Below are 24,716 nucleotides of genomic sequence, written 5' to 3' on the forward strand. Positions count from 1 at the left end.
GGGAGGGTAGGGGCCTCAGAGGAGCATCCCTGACTCCCAAGGACATTGCCTCTTGGGGCCTCCAGCCAGGAGGAGACACCACCTCCCAGCATCTCACCTTTCTCCACCACCAGCCGAGTCCCATTCCCTGTCCCGACACCCAGGCCCAGCACCTCCACTCTGCACACGTAGATGCTGGCGTCATGGCCTCGCACGTCCCAGATGTGCAGCTCAGCCTGGTGGTCACGGAGGAAACGGGAAGAAGCAAGTGGGGCCAGGCGGCCCCTGAACTCTGGGGTTCCATTCCTCACCTCCTTCCCTGGAACCACCTCATCTCGGAACCACGTGACGGAGCCAATGGCCAGTCTCCCTTGGCTGGCATTGAAGGAGCAGGGCAGGAAGGCAGAGGATCCTTCCAGGGTACGAATCTCAGGGGGCTGGGACACCCAGAGAGCACAGGATCCTGCGGGCAGAAGGAAGACCCAGAGAAACACCTCCCCAGTTATTCCAAAGAGAAAAGACAACAGAGCTTGGAGTAGAACATCCCAGCTGTCTCCGGGCATAGGGTGCATGGGAATAGATACTTTGGGTGCCTCATTAAACCCTTTCCTCTTAACCAATCTGATTTTTTAACATTGCTTATTAAATCATTTTTCGGCCAGGTGCGGTGGCTCACGCCTGTAATCCCAGCACTTTGGGAGGCCGAGATGGGCAGATCACCAGGTCAGGAGATTGAGACCATCCTGGCCAACATGGTGAAACCCTGTCTCTACTAAAAAAATACAAAAATTAGCCGGGCATGGTGGTGGGCACCTGTAATCCCAGCTACTCGGGAGGCTGAGGCAGGAGAATCGCTTGAACCCTGGAGGCAGAGGTTGCAGTGAGCCGAGATTGCGCCATTGCACTCCAGCCTGGGCGACAAAGCAAGACTCCATCTCAAAAAATAAAAAATAAAAATCATTTTTCAAATTCTTCCTATACCAACTCTCACTCTCACCCTCTGCCATCATTCTCCAGCCAGTTCAGTAGTAACTTGTCTAGCTGAAATGGAAACCATCATGGTGAAATTAAGCTCATTAATGAATGCAGCTGCCTAGTTAACTAATATCACTCATTATATTATCCAGGTATTATTTTAGTACAAATGGCATTGTACAGTAAGCCATCCTTCCTCTTTTTCTTTTTTCTTTTTTTGAGAGGGAGTCTTGCTCTGTTGCCCAGGCTGGAGTGCAGTGGTGCAATCTTGGCTCACTGCAAACTCCGTCCCCTGGGTTCAAGCGAACCTGGTGCCTCAGCCTCCCAAGTAGCTGGGACTACAGGCACCCACCACCACGACTGGCTAATTTTTGTATTTTCAGTCGAGACAGGGTTTTACCATCTGGTCTCAAACTCCTGATCTCAAGTGACCCACCCGCCTCGGCCTCCCAAAGTGCACCCAGCCACTCTTTGTTTTTCGTTAAAGAAAGTAACTAATTAAATCTCTAGGTGAAGACGTGGCCTTAATTGGTTGAGATTCCTATTTAACCCGTCCATGTTGATGAATTAAACCAAATATTAAAATCCCTGATTAAATTATCTACTTAGGGAAATGTACGAGTATTCTATTTCAGCGGTTCTGAAACTTGAGCGTGTGTGGAAATTACCTGGAGCATCTGCTAAAACAGATTCCTGGACCTACCCCCCGAGTTTTTGACTCAGTAGGTCTGGAGTGGGGCCTAAGAATTTGTTCTAGGTTCCCAGAAATCCACATTTTGAGAACTCCTGCATTTAGTTAATAACATGCCTGATAGTTAAGGTCTCTCAGTTCATTAAAAACAGTTTCGGCCGGGCGCAGTGGCTCACGCCTGTAATCCCAACACTTTGGGAGGCCAAGGCGAGTGGATCACCTGAGGTCAGGGGTTTGAGACCAGCCTGGCCAACATGGTGAAACCTCATCTCTACTAAAAATACACAAGTTAGCCGGCAGTAATGGCACACACCTGTAATCCCAGCTACTTGGGAGGCTGAGACAGGAGAATCACTTGTACCCAGGAGGTGGAGGCTGCAGTGAGCTGAGATACTGCCACTGCACTGTAGCCTGGACAACAGAATGAAACTGTCTCAAAAAAAAAAAAGTTTCACCACCAGGCGGGCACAGTGGCTCATGCCTGTAATTCCAATAATCTGGGAGACCAAGGCAGGCAGATCACTTGAGATCAGGAGTTTGAGACCAGCCTGGCCAACATAGAAAAACCCCATCTCTACTAAAAATACAAAAATGTCTGGGCGCAGTGGCTCAGGCCTGTAATCCCCGTACTTTAGGAGGCCGAGGCAGGCAGATCACCTGAGGTCAGGAGTTTGAGACCAGCCTGGCCAACATGATAAAACCCTGTCTCTACTAAAAATACAAAAATTAGCTGGGTGTGGTGGTGTGCACCTGTAAGCCCAGCTACCCGGGAGGCTGAGGCAGGAGAATTGCTTGAATCTAGGAGGCAGAGGTTGCAGTGAGCCAAGATCATGCCACTGCACTCCAGCCTAGGTGACAGAGTGACAGAGCAAGACTCCGTCTCAAAAAAAAAAAAAAAAAATGAGCCAGGTGTGGTGGTGCGTGCGTGTAGTCCCAGCTACTCGGGAGGCTGAGGCAGGAGAATCTCCTGAACATGGGAGGTGGAGGTTGCAGTGAGCCAAAATCGCACCACTGCACTCCAGCCCGGCAACAGAGTGAGACTCAGTCTCAAAAAAAAAAAAAAAAAAAAAGTCAGTTCCACCAAGAAATTTATCATATATTTACTTGGATCTCTCGAACTAAAAAGCCTCACAGTGGGTGACACAGAGAGACTGTGAATTGGGGGAGTCCACTGAGTGTCACCTTTGGAGCAGTCCCACTCCTCCCTCAGAGCCGGGTGTTTCAGCCCCCACCAAGCCTGTTCCCTATAGCATCTAGTCCAGCCTCCTGGATCTCCCTCCTCCCACCCACACTCCTTGGGGTCCTGAGCGCACGCCCTGTCACCTGGATGGACCATGATCAAGATGAGCAACAGCATCCAGGCCATGTCGGAAGATGTCCCAGTTGGCGAAGGGGATCTGAGCAGTGAGGTCTGGGTGGAGGAGGGAGGACTCACTACTTGTAGCCAGGCCTTTGGTCACCAGATGGGGATGGGGAGCTTCCTATGACACACGGGACTCACACATCACTTGCCAAGGATCACAACTGCCAGGGACCTCGAGCATCAAATGCATGCCTCCCTGAGGAGAGAGGATGGATGCTGCTGGTGGAGATGTCTGGGTCTCTAGGAGGCCAAGGGGCTAGCTTGTGGCAGGCTAGCTAAGCGTGTGAGGGGGAGGGTGGGGCTTAGATGGCTGCTAACCCAAGGGTGAGTGGGCGGTTGGGCGGGTGAGACCAGGATGTGGGTTCCCCCACCTTCCGAGGTTCAAGGAGACCAGCTTTTACCCAGAACAAGCCTCCAGGAGCCCTCCTTGGCCCAGAAGCTAACCTACTTACTCTCCCCACTGCTCACCAGTACCCAGACCCATCCCACCCATTCCCTTCCTGGAATCTGGCCTCACTGCACCCCAGGGCTGCTCCAAGATTTCTATGAGGGATTAGGAGAAGCAAGCTGATTAGTGAAGCTATATTTAATTTGTATAGCAATCACCCTGGGGGTGTGTGTGTGTGTGTGTGTGTGTGTGTGTGTGTGTGTTTGGTTGGGTTTTTTTTTGTTTGTTTGTTTTTTGAGATGGAGTCTCACTCTGTCGCCCAGGCTGGAATGCAGTGGCACAATCTCGGCTCACTGCAACCTCCACCTCCTGAGTTCAAGCAATTCTCCTGCCTCAGCCTCCCAAGTAGCTGGGATTACAGGTGCACATCACCAAGCCCAACTAAATTTTGTATTTTTTGTAGAGACAGAGTTTTACCATGTTGGCCAGGCTGGTCTCCAACTCCTGATCTCAAGTGATCCGCCAGCCTCGCCCTCCCAAAGTGCTGGGATTCCTGTTTTGGTTTTTTGAGACAGGGTCTGGCTCTGTCTCACCCAGGCTGGAGTTCAGTGGTGCCATCACGGCTCACTGCAGCTTCGACCTCCAGGGCTCAATTGATCCTCCCACTTCAGTCTCCTGAGTAGCTGGGACTACAGGCGCACACCATCACACCAGGCTAATTTTTGTATTTTTTGTAGAGATGGGGTCTCCTTGTGTTGCCCAGGCCGGTATCCAACTCCTGGGCTCAAACAATCCACCCACTTAGGCCTCCCAAAGTGCATGAGCCACCATGCCTGGCAAAATGTATTTCTTAAATAATGAGACTTGAAAGTCTAAATTACTCCTTAAAGCATGGACTACAGGATGGATGTTATGTCAGCAGGCATGAAAACAACATTCAGCTGGGCGTGGTGGCTCATGCCTGTAATTCCAGCACTTTGGGAGGCTGAGGCGGGAGGATCACCTGAGGTCAGGAGTTCGAGACCAGTCTGATCAACATAGAGAAACCCCGTCTCTACTAAAAATACAAAATTAGCCGGGTGTGGTGGGGCACACCTGTAATCCCAGCTACTCAGGAGGCTGAGGCAGGAGAATCACTTGAACCCAGGAGGTGGAAGTTGCAGTGAGCTGAGATCACACCATTGCACTCCAGCCTGGGCAACAAGAGCGAAACTCCATCTCAAAAAAAAAAAAAAAGAAAACAACATTCGTCTCTTTGGACATCTCCATCAGAGCTCTTGGATAACTATGTACATTGTCAATGAGCAGTAGTAATCATTTTAAAGAAATCTTGTTTTTCGGAGGAGTAGACCTCAACAGTAGGCTTAAAATATTCAGTAAACCAGCTGGGTATAGTGGCTCACACTTGTAATCCCAGCACTTTGGGAGGCCAAGGTGAGAGGATGGCTTGAGGCCAGGGGTTTGAGGCCAGGGGTTTGAGACCAGCCTGGGCAACATGGCAAAACCCTGTCTCTACAAAAAAATTTAAACTTAGCTGGACATGGTGGCACACACCTATAGTACCAGCTACTCAGGAAGTTGAGGAAGGAGGATTCCTTGAACCCAGGAGTTTCAAGGATGCAGTGAGCCATGATTTTGCCACTGCATTTCAGCCTGAGCAATGGCGTGAGACTTTGTCTCTAAATAAAACACAATTTAAATTGGGAATAGTAGTAAACGGATTTTAAAAGAAAAAAAAAATTGTGGCTAGGTATGGTGGGTCACACCTGTAATCCCAGTACTTTGGGAAGCCCAGGAGGGCAGATCACTTGAGTTAAAGAGTTGGAGGCCAGGCCAGGCATGGTGGCTCATGCCTGTAATCCCAGCACTTTGGGAGGCTGAGGCAGGTGGATCACGAGTTCAGGAGATCGAGACCATCCTGGCTAACACAGTGAAACTCCATCTCTACCAAAAATACAAAAAATTAGCTGGGTGTGGTGGCACCTGCCTGTAGTCCCATCTACTCAGGAGGCTGAGGCAGGAGAATCACTTGAACCTTGGAGGCAGAGGTTGCAGTTAGCCGAGATTGTGCCACTGCACTCCAGCCTGGGCGACAGAGCAAGACTTCGTCTCAAAAAAAAAAAAAAAAAAAAAAAAAGAGTTGGAGACCAGCCTGGACAACATGATGAAACCCTGTCTCTACAAAAAATACAAAAATTAGCTGAGCATAGTGGTTCATGTCTGTGGTCCCAACTACTCAGGAGGCTGAGGTAGGAGGATCACTTGACCCTGGAAGGCAGAGGTTGCAATGAGCTGAGATCATGCTGCTGTACTACAGCCTGGGCAACAGACTGACACCGTGTCTCAAAAACAAACAAAAAAAAAAAAAAAAAAGGAAAAAATTTAAAATCAGTAAACCACATTGTAAACAGATGAACTATCATCCAGGCTTTTATTTTTTATTTTTATTTTAGTTTTATTTTTTTTTTGAGATGGAGTCTTGCTCTGTCACCCAGGCTGGAGTGCAGTGGTGCAATTTTAGCTCACTGCAACCTCCGCCCTCTGGGTTCAAGTGATTCTCCTGCCTCAGCCTCCCTAGTATCTGGGATTACAGGTGACTGCCACCACACCCAGCTAATTTTTGTATTTTTAGTAGAGACAGGGTTTGACCATCTTGGCCAGGCTGGTCTTGAACTCCTGACTTCAGGTGATCCGCCCACCTCAGCCTCCCAAAGTGCTGGGATTATAGGCATGAGCCACTACATCCAGCCATCTAGGCTTTATTGTTCCATTTATAGAGCGTGGCAGAGTAAATTTAGCTAATTCTTGCCGAGTGCAGTGGTATGTGCCTATGTCTCTGCTACTCAGAAGGCTGAGGTGGGAGGATCACTTGAGTATCTACGATTTTGCTTGTGATATGTACAATTTTGCTACGATTTTGCTACGATTATGCTACGATTTTGCTTGTGAAAGCCATGGCTCCATGGCACTCCAGCCTGGGCAACAGAGCAAGACCCTCTCTCTCTCTTTTTGAGACAAGGTCTCACTCTGTTGCCTAGGCTACAGTGCAGTGGCACAATCACGACTCACTGCAGCCTCAACCTCCTGGGCTCAAACCATCTTCCCACCTCAGCCTCCTGAGTAGCTGCCACACACCACCATGCCTAGATAATTTTTGTATTTTTTGTAGAGACAGGGTCTCACCATGTTGTCCAGGCTGGTCTCAAACTCCTGGGCTCAAGTGATTTGCCCACTCAACCTCTCAAAGTACTGGGATTACAAGCATGAGCCACTGCACTTGGCCAACCTCAGCTCTACAAAAAAGAAAAAAAAGTCCAGGCACAGTGGCTCACTCCTGTCATCCCAGCACTTTGGGAGGCCGAGGAGGGCAGATCACCTGAGGTCGGTAGTTCGAGACCAACCTGACCAACATGGAGAAACCCCGTCTCTACTAAAAATACAAAATTAGTCGGACGTGGTGGCGCACGCCTGTAATCCCAGCTACTCGGGAGGCTGAGGCAGGAGAATCACTGGGAGGTGGAGGTAGTGGGGAGCTGAGATCGTGCCATTGTACTCCAGCCTGGGCAACAAGAACAAAACTCTGCCTAAATAAATAAATAAATAAAATTAGCCAGGTGTGCTGGTGTGTTCCAGTAGTCTTAGCTACTTGGGAGGCTGAAGCGGGAGGATCACTTGAGCCCAGGAGTTCGAGGCTGCAGTGAGCTATGATCTTGCCACTGCACTCCAGCCTGAATGACAGAGTGAGACCCTGTCTCAAAAAAAAAAAAAAAGAAAAAAATCACTAATCACAGATCATAACAGATAAAATAATCATGAAAAAGTTTGAAATATTGCAAGAATTACCAAAATGTGCCACTGAGACACAAAGTGAGCACAGGCTATTGGAAAAGTGGCACCTACAGACTTGCTCAACACAGGGTTGCCACAAACTTCAATATATAAAAAAATGCACATCTGTGGAACACAATAAAACAAGGTAATACCTCTACAGGGATTGGTACAAGAGTATGCCAGACACTCTTGTATGTGTATCACACAGCTACAGGAGATAATACAGCACACAGAAGTGAAGGATGACATGTGATATGCCATGTGTCCACCCCTTATCACATGCCCCCTTCTGGCTCCTTTTACTATTATATTTTTTAGAGACAAGGGTCCCACTCTATCACTCAAGCAGGAATACAGTGGTGTGATCATTGCTCACTGCAGCCTCGATCTCCTGGACTCAAGTAATCCTCCTGCCTCAGCCTCCCAAGTAGCTTGGAATAGTGGTATGTGCCATCACACCTGACTTTTTACTTTTATTTATTTTTGAAAGACAGCATCTTGCTATGTTGTCCAGGTCTCAAACTCCTGGTCTGGCTCCTTTTATTTATTTTATTTATTTATTTTGAGATGGAGTCTTGTTCTTGTTGCCCAGGCTGAAGTGCAATGGCGCAATCTCGGCTCACTGCAACCTCTACCTCCCGGGTTCAAGCAATTCTCCTGCCTCCGCCTCCCGAATAGCTGGGAGTACAGACCTGCGCCACCACACCCAGCTAATTTTTGTATTTTTAGTAGAGACTGAGTTTCACCATGTTGGCCAGGCGGGTCTCGAACTCCTGACCTCGTGATCCGCCCGCCTTGGCCTCCCAAAGTGCTGGGATTACAGGCGTGAGCCACTGCGCCCGGCCTGGCTCATTTTATATTAATATATGTTGTTGTTGTTGCCGTTGTTGTGAGACAGAGTCTAGTTCAGTCACCCAGGCTGGAGTGCAGTGGCACAATCTTGGCTCATTGCAACCTCTGCTTCCCAGGCTCAAGCGATTCACGTGCCTCAGCCTCCCGAGTATCTGGGTTCACAGGCGTGTGCCACCACACTCGGCTAATTTTTGTGTTTTTAGTACCGATGGAGTTTTGCCATGTTGGCCAGGCTGGTCTCAAACACCTGGCCTTAAGTGATCCACCCACCTTGGCCTCCCAAAGTGCTGGGATTACAGGTGTGAGCCACCACACCTGACCTAATACATGTTTTTTCCTTTGTGTCTGTTTCTAGCTCTGTGTCACAGTACTTTTGTAGACTGTCCAGTTCCCACCCATCACTGAAGTAATTCAGAGCTTTCTTTTGGAGAAGCAGTCATCTCATGGTTAAGAATGCTGGTTTGGAATGAGTCTAGGTTCAAATGCCAGCTCCCCCGCAATCCCCACAATTGTGTTATACAACCTTTTTTTTTCTTGTTTTTGAGACAGGGTCTCACTCTGTCAACCAGTCTGGAGGGCAGTGGTGGTGTGATCATATGATCATAGCTCCCTGTAGCCTTGAACTTTGAACTCCTGAGCTCAAGTGACCCTCCCACGTCAGCCTCCAGAGTATCTGGGACTACAGACACACATCATCACATTTGGCTCACTTATTTTTATTTTTTGTACAGACAGAGTCTCACTGTGTTGCCCAGGCTGATCTAAAACTCCTGGCCTAAAGCAATCCTCCCACTTCGGCCTCCCAAAGTGCTGGGATTACAGGTGTGAGCCACTGTGCGCAGTCTAATCTTGAACAAATTATTTGACCTCCCTAAGCTACCGGAACAACCACACATGCCACACAACCTGGGAAGGACCAACTCAGCCGTTCTCCAGCAGTGAAGTGGCTGCCACCCCAGGGATATCTAACTAGAGGATGTGGGACGGAGGCGTCATGGCAAGGCAAGGGCTGCCCCCTGGTGGTCAGACAGCATGGGAGGCCCGAGCTACCAATGGTGGCATTTCTCAGCTGGGCCTTGATTCCAGCTTCTGCCCGATCCCCTACCTTGCTTGCCTCCTTCTATCCACACCCCATTCACACCCCAAAGGATCAATATAGGAAAAATTGTCTCTACTATCTCAGCTGTAAGAAGCCCACGGTTTGGGGAGGGAGAAGAGGTCACCACCAGTGGGGACGTGGAATAAGTAACTGGCTGGGGATAAAACTCCACTCTTCCGGCCGGGAGCAGTGGCCCACGCCTGTAATCCCAGCACTTTGGGTGGCTGAGGTGGACAGATCACCTGAGGTCAGGAGTTCGAGACCAGTCTGTCCAACATGGTGAATCCCCATCTCTACTAAAAATACAAAACTTAGCCATACGTGGTGGTGCGTGCCTGTAATCCCAGCTACTCGGGTGGCTGAGGCATGAGAATCACTTGAATCCAGGAGGCGGAGGTTGCAGTGAGCCAACATTGTGCCACTGCACTCCAGCCTGAGAAATGAGCAAAACTCCGTCTCAAAAAAAAAACCAAACTCCACTCTTCCACAGTGTACACTCAATCACATGGTTCTACTCCACGTCCCAGGGCAATGTGGCTTAGAAGACAAATCAGCCTAGGTTGGAGTCCTGGTGCCACTACTGTAAACTGGGGGTACCACCTGTAAACTTCCAGACCCCATTGCCCTAGGTGTTCAATGTGTGGTTTTTCTCCAGTGCTTCCCTAGTCCTGTGCAAGGGTGGCAGTGCCATTGCTACACCTGGATTCAAGGGCATCCTGCTCTCCCAGCTCTTTTCTATATCTAAGACTTCTAAACATTTTTTATAGCTAAAAATGTTCTGGATTCCAAGGACAGTATGTGGGGTTTTTTTTTTCAGTCTATCTAGAACAAATCCTGGTATGTGTGTGCATTCAAGGGACCCCTTTTAATAACTCTGAGAACCTCTAGGGAAGGCTAACCTGCAAGACGGGAACTGCTGAGGTAATCAGCACAGTGGGCACAAGGATGGAACTTTTTTTTCTTTTTCTTTTTTTGAGACGGAGTCTTGTTCTGTTGCCCAGGCTAGAGTGCAGTGGTGCGATCTCGGCTCACTGCGACCTCCGCCTCCCGGGTTCAAGAGATTCTCCTGCCTCAGCCCCCTGAGTAGCCGAGATTACAGGACCCACTACTATGCCCAGCTAATTTTTGTATTTTTAGTAGAGATGGGGTTTCACCATCTTGGCCAGGCTGGTCTTGAACTCCTGACCTCATGATCCACCCATGTCAGCCTCCCAAAGTGCTGGGATTACAGGCGTGAGCCACTGCACCCGGCCAAGGATGGAACTTTTCTAAAGAAATTATTCCAGGCACTCAAGTGGAAAGGCAACAAATAAAACAGTGTTGAAGTGGACGTGCACTGGTCTCTGTGTGTGTGTTTTGTTTTTTTTTTGAGAGTCTCACTCTGTCGCCCAGGTTGGAGTGCAGTGGTGTGATTTCCACTCACTGCAACCTCTGCCTCCCAGGTTCAAGTGATTCTCCTGCCTCAGCCTCCTGAGTAGCTGGGACTACAGGCGCCTGTCACCACGCCTGGCTAACTTTTTTGTATTTTTAGTAGAGACAGGGTTTTGCCATGCTGGCCAGGCTGGTTTCGAACTCCTGACCTCAAGTGATCCACCTGCTTCAGCCTCCCAAAGTGCTAGGATTACAGGCATAAGCCACTGCGCCCAGTCTCTGGTCTGACTTCTTTAACAACAAGCTGTGGGCTGGCTGGATGTAGTTGAGGCCAATAAACTCCCAACTCAGACCATGAAAACAGGTGAAAACACAAAAGTCCACAATCCAGCACAGGTGATCTCATCCTTCCCCCACTCCAACCCCCACCCCCACCAGGGCTCCTCCTCTACGTGCTGGCAGGGGTGAGATTGGGCGACTTCTCTGGCCAAGTCTTATCAATATTTTTCAACTAATGAATGGCTCCCAGGTGATGATACTTTCAGCTTCTGAGAACAGCTTCTCCTCTGAGGCGCACAGCATCTGACCTCACGACCTTCAATCTCTCCTTGGTGTCGTTGTCCACTCGCCCTCACATTCATCAAGAGCCCATCCCTGACTCTGCAGCCTCTTCTCTATTTATTTTTTATATATTTATTTATTTTTTTGAAACGGAGTTTTGCTGTTGTTGCTGGAGTGCAACGGCGTGATCTTGGTTCACCGCAACCTCTGCCTCCCAGGTTCAAGTGATTCTCCTACCCCAGCCTCCAGAGTAGCTGGGATTACAGGCGCCTGCCACCATGCCAGGCTAATTTTTGTATTTTTAGTAGAGACAGGGTTTCACCATGTTAGCCAGGCTGGTCTCAAACTCCAGACCTTGTGATCCACCCACCTTGGCCTCCCAAAGTGCTGAGATTACAAGCGTGAGCCACCATGCCCAGCCCACCTCCTCTCTATTTCAACCTCTGCCAACTTCTTAATGGACTTAATGTCCACATGAATGACTTTTTTTTTTTTTTTTGAGACGGAGTCTTGCTCTGTCGCCCAGGCTGGAGTGCAGTGGCGTGATCTCGGCTCCCTGAAAGCTCCATCTCCCAGGTTCACGCCATTCTCCTGCCTCAGTCTCCCTAGTAGCTGGGACTACGGGCACCAGCCACCACACCCAGCTAATTTTTTTGTATTTTTTAGTAGAGACAGGGTTTCACCATGTTAGCCAGGATGGTCTCAATCTCCTGACCTCGTGATCTGCCTGCCTCGGCCTCCCAAAGTGCTGGGATTACAGGCGTGAGCCACCGCGCCCAGCCATCAATGACATTTTTAAACATTGAGATATAATTTCATACAGTAAAATGCATAGATCTTAATGTACAGTTTGATGACCTTTGGCCAATATGTACACCCATGCAACCACACTGTAATCGAGATATAGATAATTCTCATTATCCTGGAAAATTCCTCCATGCCCCTTTTTAGTAAATCCCTTTCCCCTCCTAGATGCAACCATTGATTTTTACCTCTGTAGACTTTTTTCTTGGGACAGAGTCTTGCTCTGTTACCCAGGCTGGAGTGCAGTAGTGCAATTATAGCTCACTGCTGCCTTGACCTCCTGGGCTCAAACCATCCTCCCACCTCAGTCTCCTGAGTAGCTACGACTACAGGCATATGCCACCACACCCAGCTAATTTTTTAACAGTTTTTTTGTAGGCTGGGTGCAGTGGTTCAGGCCTATAATCCTAGCACTTTGGGAGGCCGAGGCAGGGGGATCACAAGGTCAGGAGCTCAAGACCATCCTGGCTAACACAGTGAAACCCCCGTCTCTACTAAAAATACAAAAAAAAAAAATTAGCCGGGCGTGGTGGCACGTGCCTGTAGTCCCAGCTACTCCGGAGGCTGAGGCAGAATTGCTTGAACCAGGGAGGCAGAGGTTGCAGTGAGCCGAGATCGCGTCATTGCACTCCAGCCTGGGTGACAGAGCAAGACTCCATCTCAAAAAAAAAAAAAAATTTTTTTTGTAGAGACAAGGTCCTTCTATGTTGCCCAGACTGGATTCTAACTCCTGGGCTCAAGTGATCCTCCTGCCTTGACCTCTCTAAGTGTTGGGATTACAGGCATGAGCCACTGCGCTCGGCCTCTATAGATTAGTCTGTTCTTGAACATCATATTAATGGAGTCATATAGTACATACTCTTGTATCTGGCTCCTTTCATTCTGCTTAATGTCTGTGAGATTTGCCCACGCTGTTGTATGTACCAGTGTTTCATTCCTTTTTTTTGCGGAGTGGTAATCCTTTATATGATGTAGCACAGCTTGTTGATCTAGTCACCTGATGATGTACAATTGGGTTGTTTCTATTTTCTGTTTTTCTTATTATGACTCAATCTGCTATGAAACTTCTTCTACCCATCTCACAAATGCCTTTTCAATACCTAAGTGTGCAACTTCACAGTTATTTCACCTTGTCCACTCCAATCATCACCTTGACTCCATGACCTACATCTCAAATCCCGTCACCATGGAAGCTGTTTCACTTTGAAATCTCACCTCCTCTTTCCCAAGGACATAAAAGCCATCCAACCTGAGTCCCCCAGACTCCTGTACCCTAAACGTGTGCTTTTTACACCACTGTCCTGTTGGAAGATTTTTGGGTTGTTTCTCCCACTTTTTTTTTTTTTTTTTTTTTGAGACAGAATTTTGCTCTTGTTGCCCAGGCTGGAGTGCAATGGTGCGATCTCAGCTCACTGCAACCTCTGCCTCCTGTGTTCAAGCAATTCTTCTGCCTTAGCCTCCCAAGTAGCTGGGATTGCAGGCATGTGCCACCACACCCAGCTAATTTTGTATTTTTAGTAGAGATGGGGTTTCACCATGTCGGTCAGGCTGGTCTCGAACTCCTGACCTCAAGTGATCCGCCTGCCTCGGCCTCCCAAAGTGCTGGGATTACAGGCATGAGCTAGTGCCCCTGGCCCCACTTTCTTTTTAAAAAGTGTTATTATATATGTTTTATTATATATTTTTTTGAGATGAGATCTCACTATGTTGCCCAGGCTAGTCTCAAAGTCCTGACTCTGGGCTTCAGCTGTTCCTCTGACCTCAGCCTTTCATGTAGCTGGGATTATAGGCATGTACCTGGCTTCCCACTTTCATTCAATAAATTTTGCGCATCTACCATGGCTATCCTAGGCAATCCTGTCATAGCCACAGTTGTCACTACTGCTTATTCTCTGTCAAGTCCCCAATCTATATCTCCCCGTCAGGCGTCTTTCTTGAGACCTAAGTCCACACTATCTAATTGCTCTCCAGGCGGCTTACCCTGAATATTCCACAGGCATTTCAAAGTCATCAGTGTCCACTCAGACCAGGTCAGCCTCCTGTCATCCCTGTCCCAGTGAATGGAAACACAAAGCCCCAGTCACTTAAGGCAAACACCTGGGATTCATCCTACTCTGCCTTCTCCCTCAGTTCCCCCATCCAAAAGATCTCCAGGCCCTGTCCATTTTGCTTCTGAAAGATCGCAGGTGTCTTTCCCCTGCTCTTCATTCCACTGGTCGCTAAATCCCTCATCAACTCAAGGAGAAACAAGCAGAGTTGCTTCTCTGATGGGTAGTGTGGTTTCTGCACAGCATCCCCTTCATCCCACCATTGCTGGGCATTGAGGTTCATTCATCTATTCAGCATCGCTCTTCACGAGGGCCTTCCATGGGCCAGACACCCTATCTTCATCTCTCTTAATCGCTCTTTTCAGTATCTCTCTCCTTATCTCTCATATTTCCCACATCTCTGTCCACAACTCTTTCTGTCTCACCACGTTATTCATATTACTTGTTTCTTCCCCCAAGTCCACTCACACGCCACATCTCTACACACCCCTACCCCTCTGCCTCTCTGTCACACGCATACACACTTCTGCTTATTCACTCATTCAACAAATACTCAGTGAGCACCTTCCAAGTGAAACATTGTCTTTTTTTTTTTTTTTTTTGTGCTCTCAGCTCACTGTAACCTCCACCTCCCAGGTTCAAGTGATTCTCCTGCCCCAGCCTCCAGAGTAGCTGGGATTACAGGCACATGCCACCACACCTGGCTAATTTTTGTATTTTTAGTAGAGATGGGGTTTTGCCATGTTGGCCAGGCTGGTCTTGAACTCCTGGCCTCAAGTGATCCACCTGCCTCAGCCTCCCAAAGTGCTGGGATTACAGGCGTGAGCTGCCATGTCTGGTCTGCCTCCCTGTCTTTCTCTCTCTCTCTCTTCCTCCATCTCTCTTCGCATCGCTTTCTGCCTCCCCATCATTCTCCATGTTTTCCCTTCCCATCCCTCCCCATCTACATACCTTATTCTTTTACTCCATTTCTCTTCCTTCCCCATTTCTCTCTGGGTGAGACAATGAAGGAAGGCTAGTGACTAGTCACCTCTTCCCTCTAGGGGCCAGAGTTGAGGCCTGCCTCAGCTCTGCCAGGCTGGTTGGCACTACTCTTGTTTGCCCTTGGAGTCTCTGCACAAGGATGCTTAAAAAAAAAAAAGTTTAGGCCAGGCACAGTGGCTACCGCTTGTAATCCCAACACTTTGGGAGGTCGAGGAGGGCGGATCACGAGGTCAGGAGTTCGAGACCAGCCTGACCAACATGGTGAAACCCCTTCTCTACTAAAAATACAAAAATTAGCCAGGCATGGTAGCGTGCACCTGTAATCCCAGCTACTCAGGAGTAGAATCGCTTGAACCCGGGAGGCAGAGGTTGCAGTGGGCTGAAATCATGCCACTGCACTCCAGTCTGGGTGACAGAGTGAGACTCTGTCTCAAAAAAAAAAAAAAAAATTTGTGCAGCAGCGACAGAAAAGTAACCTACAATATTAGAGGAAGACTCACATCTCTCAGAAACTGTATATTAAGCAGGCAAAAAAATTATTAAAGACAACAGGTGCGGTGACTCATGCCTGTAATCCCAGCACTTTGGGAGGCCGAGGTGGGCGGATCACGAGGTCAGGAAGTCAACACTATCCTGGCTAACACGGTGAAGTCCCATCTCTACCGAAAATACAAAAAATTAGTCAGGCGTGGTGGCACGCATCTGTAGTCCCAGCTACTAGGGAGGCTGAGGCAGGAGAATCACTTGAACCTGGGAGGTGGAGGTTGCACTGAGCCGACGTCACTTCACTGCACTCCAGCCTGGGCGACAGAGCGAGACCCATCTCAAAAACAGAACAAAACAAACAAAAAACACACACACACAAAGGTGGGAGTGTTATGTAAGAGAACTGCAGGGGATATTTCCACCCCCAGGCTCAAAGGGATGAGGGGAGAGAGAGGTTACGGCAGTGTTTCTTAGTTATTTTGTGCCACAGATCCCTTTGGCATTCTAGTAAAGCATAAAATTAAAAAAATATACATATAAAAACAAATCAGCCAGGCGCAGTGGCTCACGCCTGTAATCCCAGCACTTTGGGAGGCCGAGGCAGGTGGATCACCCAAGGTCAGGAGTTCGAGAGCAGCCTGGCCAACATGGCGAAACCCTGTCTCTACTAAAAACACAAAAAATTAGCTAGGCATGGTGATCGGTGCCTGTAATCTTAATTAACTACCTGGGAGGCTGAGGCAGGAGAATTGCTGGAACCAGGAGGCGGAGGTTGCAGTGAGCCGAGATCACGCCATTGCACTCCAGTCTGGGTGACAGCGAGACTCCGTCTCAAAAAAAAAAAAAAAAACAACAACAAAAAAAACCAATTGCATTGAAATCGAATACCAGTTATCAAAATATTAATACAAAATTTCAATAGAGTAAATTGAAACTGTCCCAAGATTGACAAGAATTGCATGCTGGGATCTGGGCAGAAATATAGTTATAATTAAGCATAAACCAGGCTGCACTTTGGCTCACTGCTCTATTCCTGAAAGTCTCCAGATCCTGACCATCTGCATCCCCGTTGTGCTAACATTAGGGTCAGAATGTCTCTGTATTATGATCCTTTGTCTCTATATTAAAATTTTAAAAAAGCCAGGCACGGTGACTTACGCCTGTAATCCCAACACTTTGGGAGGCGGAGGAGGGCGGATCACGAGGTCAAGAAACCAAGATCATCCTGGCCAACATGGCAAAACCCTGTCTCTACTAAAAATACAAAAAAATTAGCTGGGCTTGGTGGCGCACGTCTGTAGTCCCAGCTACTCAGGAGGCTGAGGCGGGAGAATCTCTTGAACCCATGAGGCAGAGGTTGCAGTGAGCCAAGATCACGCCACTGCACTCCAGCCTGGGTGACAAAGCGAGACTCCATCTAAAAAAAAAAAAAAAAGGCCGGCGCTGTGGCTCATGCCTGTAATCCCAGCACTTTCGGAGGCCGAGGTGGGCAGATCACGAGGTCAAGAGGTTGAGACCAGCCTGGGCAACATAGTGAAACCCCGTCTCTACTAAAAATACAAAAAAATAATGGCATGAACCCAGGAGGTGGAGCTTGCAGTAAGCCGAGATCATGCCACTGCACTCCAGCCTGGGCAACAGACCGAGACTCCGTCTCAAAAAAAAAATTGCTGGACGTGGTGGTGGGTGCCTGCAATCCTAGCTACTCGGGAGGCTGAGACAGGGGTATCACTTGAATCCAGAAGGTGGAGGTTGCAGTGAGCCGAGATCACGCTACTGCACACCAGCCCGGGCGACAGTGTGAGACTCTGTCTCAAAAAAAAAAAAAAAAAAAAAAAAGATAAAGAATTAGTCACCATGGCTGGGTGCAGTGGCTCATGTCTGTAATCCCAGCACTTTAGGAGGGCAAGGCAGGTGGATCACCTGAGGTCAGGAGTTTGAGATCAGCCAGAGCCAACATGATGAAACTCGGTCTCTCCTAAAAAATACAAAAATTAGCTGGGTGTGGTGGTGGGCGCCTGTAACCCCAGCTACTCTGGAGGCTGAGGCAGGAGAATTGCTTGAACCCAGGAGGAGGAGGTTGCAGTGAGCCGAGATCATGTCACTGCACTCCAGCCTGGGTGACAAAGAGAGACTCCATCTCAAAAAAAAAAAAAAACCTAAGGCATGGTGGCACATGCCTGTCGTCCCAGCTACTCAGGAGGCTATGGTGGGAGGATCACTTGAGCCTGGAGGTTGAGGCTGCAGTGAGCCATGACCACGCCACTGCACTCCAGGCTGGGCAACAGAACAAGACCCTGCCTCAAAAGGAAGAAAAGAAAGAGAAGAAAAGTCTGTCTGGGTATGATGATGATTCCCAGTATCTTCTCTCTGGTGGTTGATCTGGTTATTTGATAAGATCTCTAGGCAGGAGGTCTTAAGACAATTGCATTTCTTTTGCAAAGAAGTTTTTTCAGTCAGATAAGGAAATTCCAGAAAGTGTGGTAGGACGATTCTAAGGCAGCTTCTAAGGCCTCTCAGCATTTCAAAGCACCAGTCTTTGGGGTATCACTTTCTGAGCCCCAGCAACTTCTTGCATGTCTATTCTTTTCCCCTCATCTCTGTTTAGGCCCTGAGTTTCGTTCTCCACCCACTTGTCTTCCTATATACCCTTCAGTATTGACTCTTTTTTTTTTTCTTTTTGGGATGGAGTTTCGCTTATTGCCCAGGCTGGAGTTCAATGGCGTGATCTCGGCTCACTGCAATCTCCACCTCCCAGGTTCAAGCGATTCTCCTGCCTCAGCCTCCCAGGTAGCTGGGATTACAGGCATGCGCCACCATGCCTGGCTAATTTTGTACATTTAGTAGAAACGGGGTTTCTCCATGTTGGTCGGGCTGATCTCAAACTCCTGACCTCAGGTGATCCACCCGCCTCGGCCTCCCAAAGTGCTGGGATTACAGGCGTGAGCCACCGCACCCGGCCTAGTCTTCATTTTTGTCCCACAGTCAGAGCAGCTGTCATTTTCTCTATCTCAGGCAGTTTTTCTGAGCATCTAAGCACTGTCTCACCCTAGTAGTCTGTCAAGCCATTCTCAATGGAAAGACCAGTCTGGGAGGCAGTCTCACTCAGAATAAAAGCCAGAGTCTTTACAAGGCCCTACCCAAGCTGATCTCCTCCTCACCTGGCTTCAGCAGCACAGGCCTCCCCGCTACTCCATGAACACTCCAGATATCCACACTGCTCTCACATCAGGGCCTTTGAACTTGCTGTTCCCTCCACCTGAAATGCTCTTCTCCCATTGTGATATTGTTATAATAAAAATATATATTTTTGGGGCCAGGCATGGTGGCTCACACCTGTAATCCCAGCACTTTGGGAGGCCGAGGCGGGCAGATCACGAGGTCAGGAGATCGAGACCATCCTGGCTAACATGGTGAAACCTCGTCTCTACTAAAAATACAAAAAAAAAATTAGCCGGGTGTGGGGGCAGGCACCTGTAGTCCCAGCTACTCGGGAGGCTGAGGCAGGAGAATGGCGTGAAACCAGGAGGCGGAGCTTGCAGTGAGCCGAGATCGCCACTGCACTCCAGCCTGGGCGACAGAGCGAGACTCCATCCCAAAAAAAAAAAAGGCCAGGCGCGGTGGCTCACACCTGTAATCCCAACACTTTGGGAGGCCAAGGCGGTCAAATCACAAGGTCAGGAGATCGAGACCATCCTGGCTAACATGGTGAAACCCCGTCTCTACTAAAAATACAAAAAATTAGCCGGGCGTGGTGGCGGGCGCCTGTAGTCCCAGCTACTCAGGAGGCTGAGGCAGGAGAATGGCATGAACCTGGGAGGTGGAGCTTGCAGTGAGCGGAGATCACGCCACTGCACTCCAACCTGGGCAACAGAGCAAGACTCCATCTCGGGGAAAAAATAAATAAATAAATAAATATATGGGTTGGGTGTGGTGGTTAACACATGTAATCCCAGCACTCTAGAAGGCTGAGACCAGAGGATCACTTGAGCCCAGGAGTTCAAGACCAGCCTGGGCAACCTGGCGAGACTTCGTCTCTACAAAAAATTTTAAAATGAGCCCGGCATGGTGGTGCGGGTCCCAGCTGCTTGGGAGGCTGAGGTGGGAGGATTGCTTGAGCCCAAGAAGTTGAGGCTGCAGTGAGCTATGATGGTGTCACTGCACTCCAACCTGGATGACAGAACAAGAACCTGTCTCAAACAGGCATGGTGGCTCAGGCCTGTAATCCCAGCACTTTGGGAGACCAAGGTGGGAGGATTACTTGAGCCCAGGCAGTCAAGACCAGCCTGGGCAACACAAGGAGACCCTGTCTCTAAAAAAAATTTTAAAAATTAGCCAGGTGTGGTGGCACATGCCTGTAGTCCCAGTTACTCAGGAGGCTGACAAGGGAGGATCGCTTGAGCCTGGGAGGTCAAAGCTGCAGTAGCCATGTTTGTGCCACTGCACTCCAGCCTGGATAACAGAACGAGACCCTATCTCCCTGTCTCAAAATATTAATGTGTGTGTGCGTGTGTGCGTGCGTGTGTGTGTGTGTGTGTGTGTGTGTGTTGGTCTCCATCCTGGCTCCTGGCCAGACCTCCTAAAGCCCTTGTAATTTCCTAAATGATAAAGTGAAGGGAGCTTTTGTCATTCATAACAAGCTCTTTTCAACCACAACTGAGTTTATATTAGTAAGTTGACTTTTAGAAAGCCCCTAAGTTTGGGGTTTGTTGCCAAGGTAGGCAACTGTGTGATTAGAGAGTTAGAACTTTTAGCTCCAACCCCCTGACCTCCAAATAATGGCTATTGAATGAAGTATGCCTGCATAATGAAGCCTCCATAAAAACCCAAAAAAGATGAGGGTTGGAGAGCTGCCAGGTTGATGAACACATGGAGGTGCGGGGAGGAGCCCAGAGAGGACAAGAAAGCTCCAAATCCCCCTTCCCCGATACTTTGTCTGGTGCAACTCTTCCATCTGACTGTTCCTAAGTTTTATCCTTCATAATAAACTAGCTAACATAAGTAAAGTGTTTACCTGAGTTCTGTGTACTATTCCAGCGAATTACTGAGCCAGAGGAGGGAGTCATAAAAACAGTTAGGAGGCCTGGACTTGTTTGTGATTGGTATCTGGGGTGGGGGCAGCCTTGTAGAACTGAGCCCTTCAACTTGGGGATTAGATAACTGGTAATTATGGGTAGAGTGTCAGAACTGAATTAAATTGCAGGACTCCCAATTAATATCTACCAAGAATTGAAGAATTGGTTGGTGTGGGAGAAGTCCCCACATGACTGGTGTAAGAAGTGGTGTTCTTGGCCGGGCGCGGTGGTTCACGCCTGTAATCCCAGCACTTTGGGAGGCCGAGGCGGGCAGATCACGAGGTCAGGAGATCGAGACCATCCTGGCTAACATGGTGAAACCCCGTCTCTACTAAAAATACAAAAAATTAGCCAGGCATGGTGGCAGGTGCCTTTAGTCCCAGCTACTCGGGAGGCTGAGGCAGGAGAATCGCCTGAACCTGGGAGGTGGCGGTTGCAGTGAGCAGAGACTGCACCACTGCACTCCAGCCTGGCCAACAGAGCAAGACTCCATCTCAAAACAAAATAAAACAAACAAACAAAAAAAAACTGAGATTCTTTGCAAAGAGCCTGGAATAACTTCCTTTTAGTCCTGGACTGTAATGATGATGATAAATATACCTCGATGTAACCCTGAGGTTCCAGGATTCACCAGCCCTTGAATAAAAAAAAGGAAAAAGAAAAAAACAGTATATTTTTTCGTTTTGCAAATCACAGGTCCCTTATTAAGATGGAATTGCTGCCAATTACAGAGAAGCTATTTGCCTAAGCCAAAAATCCATGCGGTTCATGTGGACTTATAGTTACACAAATTAGAAACAAACGGTATATTTAAAACCATAGAGAAATGCCCAGGTGATGACAGCTGGGGTGAAGGAGTCTGCACATTCATTTCAAACTGTTAAAGGATTTGTGGGCCATGCAATGGTCCCTTGCATTAGAGAGGTCAAAGAGCTTTGTGCAATCCTCTCCTGTCTGTGATCTGGAAGACACATGCTCATCACAGAGCTCCAGCTGCTCCGAGACTTTACTCATTTCTTCAGCTGCACGCATTGCTCTCTCACTTTTGTTAGGAATTTACTAATTCCTCCTCTTCCTCTTCCTCCTCCTCCTTGCCATCTCTAGACCCAGTCAGCATCTCTTGCTCATCCTCTGATCCCATATCCAACTATGGTTCTGGATTCAACACTAGCAGCAACAGTGGCGCCGACTCCACTTTAGGATCAAGAAATACTTTTCTGGCCAGGCGCAGTGGCTCACATCTATAATCTCAGTACTTTGGGAGGCCGAGGTGGGTGGATCACAAGGTCAAGAGATCAAGACCATCTTGGCCAACATGGTGAAACCCCGTCTCCACTAAAAATACAAAAATTAGTTGAACATGGTGGTGCACACCTGTAGTCCCAGCTACTTGGGAGGCTGAGGCAGGAGAGTCGCTTGAACACAGGAGGTGGAGGTTGAAGTGAGCCAAGATCACGTCACTGCACTCCAGTCTAGCGACAGATGGAGACTCTGTCTCAAAAAAAAAGAAGTATTTTTCTTTCTATCCGTATATCCACCTTACATGGTCCCTCAACTCCCCAAGCCTACTCTGCCTGCCCCATCTCCTCCTTCCACATCCTCTCCTCAACCTAGCACTTGGTCGGCAATGCCTTCCTCGATCCTCTGCCAAAGACCCTCTAGCCAGTGCTTACCCTGTCTGTTCTCTCTCTTTACCCAAAGAAATACATAAAGTTTGACCAGAATGGAAACAGAGATATCAGTGAGAAAAAGGTGATTTGGGGAAGTGTGCAGGCCTAGGAAGACAGAGGCTTGTTCCTTTGCTTGCTTAAAATCTTTGCTCAAATGGCCAGGCGCGGTGGCTCACGCCTGTAATCCCAGCACTTTGGGAGGGCGAGGTGGGCAGATCACGAGGTCAGGAGTTCAAGACCAGCCTGGCCAACATAGTAAAACCCCATCTCACTAAAAATACAAAAAATTAGCCAGCCGGGCATGGTGGCAGGTGCCTGTAATCCCAGCTACTCTGGAGGCTGAGGCAGGAGAATCACTTGAACCCGGGAGGTGGAGGTTGCAGTGAGTGGAGATTGCACCACTGCACTCTAGCCTGGGTGACAGAGTGAGACTCCATCTCAAAAAAAAGAAAAGAAATCTTTGCTCAAATATCACTTTTTCAGAGAAGGCTTCTCTAACCACTCTATTTATTTTATTATTTTATTGTATTTTTTGAGACAGGGTCTCACTCTGTTGTCCAGACTAGAGTGTAATGGCATGATCATGGCTCACTGCAGCCTTGATCTCCTGGGCTCAAGCGATCCTCTCACTTCAGCCTCCCAAGTGGCTAGGACCACAGGTGTAAGCCACCATGCCTGGCCAGACCACCATATTTAAAACTGGGGACAAGTTGGGCTCACACCTGTAATCCTAGCACTTTGGGAGGCCAAGGTGGGAGGATCACAAGGTTAGGAGTTCAAGACCAGCCTGGCCAACTTGGTGAAACCCCATCTCTACTAAAAATACAAAAATTAGCCGGGTGTAGTGGTGATCGCCTGTAATCCCAGCTATTCGGTAGGCTGAGGCAGGAGAATCGCTTGAACCCGGGAGGCAGAGGTTGCAGTGAGCTGAGATTGTGCCACTGCACTCCAGCCTGGGCAACGGAGCAAGATTCTGTCTCAAAAAAAAAAAAAGCTGGGTGCAGTGGCTCACGCCTGTAATCCTAGCACTTTGGGAGTCTGAGGTGGGTAGATCAGCTGAGGTCAGGAGTTCAAGACCAGCCTGGTCAACATGGTGAAACCCCCGCCTCTACAAAAATACAAAAATTAGCTAGGCATGATGGCAGGTGGCTGTAATCCCAGCTACTCGGAAGGCTGAGGCAGGAGAATTGCTTGAACCTAGGAGGCGGAGGTTACAGTGAGCTGAGATCACGCCATTGCACTCTAGCCTGGGCGACAGAGTTAGACTCCGTTTCAAAACAAACAAACAAACAAAAAAACTGGGGACCATTGGCAATACTCTTATGTCCCCTCTTCCCTGCTTTGTTTTCCTCCATAGGCACCTAGCGCCTTTTTTTTTTTTTTTTTTTTTTTTTGTGATGGAGTCTCATGTTGCCCAGGCTGGAGTGCAATGGCGTGATCTCAGCTCACTGCAACCTCTGCCTCCAGGGTTTAAGTGATTCCCCTGCGTCAACCTCCTGAGTAGCTGGGATTACAGGCACGCACCACCAGGCCCTGCTAATTTTTGTATTTTTAGTAGAGATGGGGTTTCACCATGCTGGTCAGGCTGGTCTCCAACTCCTGACCTTGTGATCCGCCTGCCCCAGCCTCCCAAAGTGCTGTGATTACAGGCATGAGCCACTGCGCCTGGCCACCTAGCACCTTTAATATACTTATTTATTTGCATTGTCTGCCTTCCCCAATTAGATCAACCATGAAGACAAGAGTTTTCGTTTGTTGGGTTCTCTGGGCCTAGAGACATGTCTGGCATATAGTAAGCATTCAGTAAATATCTGTTGAGTGAATGTATGAATAAAGAAGTGAGTTCCTCCCAGCAGGCACTGAGAACATTGGGAGTACAGGGTTGCAGCTCTCTCTGCAACAGGAGAATGCAGCTGCAATAAAGGGAAATCAAGAAGCCAGAGTCCGGCCGGGTGCAGTGGCTCATGCCTGTAATCCCAGCACTTTGGGAGGCTGAGGTGGGTGGATCACAAGGTCAAGAGATAGAGACCATCCTGGCCAACATGGCGAAACCGCATCTGTACTAAAAATACAAAAATTAGCTGGGCGTGGTGGTGGGTGCCTGTAGTCCCAGCTACTCAGGAGGCTGAGGCAGGAGAATCGCTTGAACCCAGGAGGCAGAGGTTGCAGTGAGCCGAGATTGCACCATTGCACTCCTGCCTGGGCAACAGAGCAAGACTCCGACTCAAAAAAAAAAAAAAAAAAAAAGAAGAAGAAGAAGCCAGAGTCTACTCCAGCATCTCCTCTACCTGGCTTGGGTCAGGGAGAGGGCAGTGAGAAGTGAAAACTCCCAGCTACAGAAAAGGAAATATGTTGGGGGGAAGGGAGAAGGAAAGGTGTCTTCATCAATGCCGGGGCAGGGTAGATGGAGCCCTGGGCAGGGAGTTTGGACCAGGAAATCTCAAGGAGGGAAATGTGGTGTCCTCACCTCTCCAAGAAGCGACTGGCCAAACAGAGTGACAGAGGGGATAAAGGTTATGCCTAGGGAGGCATGTGTCAG

At 48.7% G+C, this 24,716-nt stretch overlaps 1 protein-coding gene and 1 pseudogene across 1 annotated transcript in view; both read right to left on the bottom strand.

Moving 5' to 3' along the window:
- NCR3 (natural cytotoxicity triggering receptor 3) overlaps nt 1–24,716 on the bottom strand; it is a 31,691-nt gene that overhangs the window by 793 nt on the left and 6,182 nt on the right. The window contains exons 2-3 of the mRNA XM_002816722.5: nt 2,969–3,204; nt 98–442 (exon numbers count right to left, since the gene is read on the bottom strand). Coding sequence (XP_002816768.1) covers nt 98–442; nt 2,969–3,011 — 388 coding nt within the window. The 5' untranslated portion in view covers nt 3,012–3,204. The remainder of the gene's footprint in view (nt 1–97; nt 443–2,968; nt 3,205–24,716) is intronic.
- Nucleotides 425–23,145, bottom strand: LOC129060204 (cytochrome b-c1 complex subunit 6, mitochondrial-like; annotated as a pseudogene).

Source organism: Pongo abelii, chromosome 5 (assembly GCF_028885655.2).
Source record: "Pongo abelii isolate AG06213 chromosome 5, NHGRI_mPonAbe1-v2.0_pri, whole genome shotgun sequence".
NCBI classification, from domain to species: Eukaryota; Metazoa; Chordata; class Mammalia; order Primates; family Hominidae; genus Pongo; species Pongo abelii.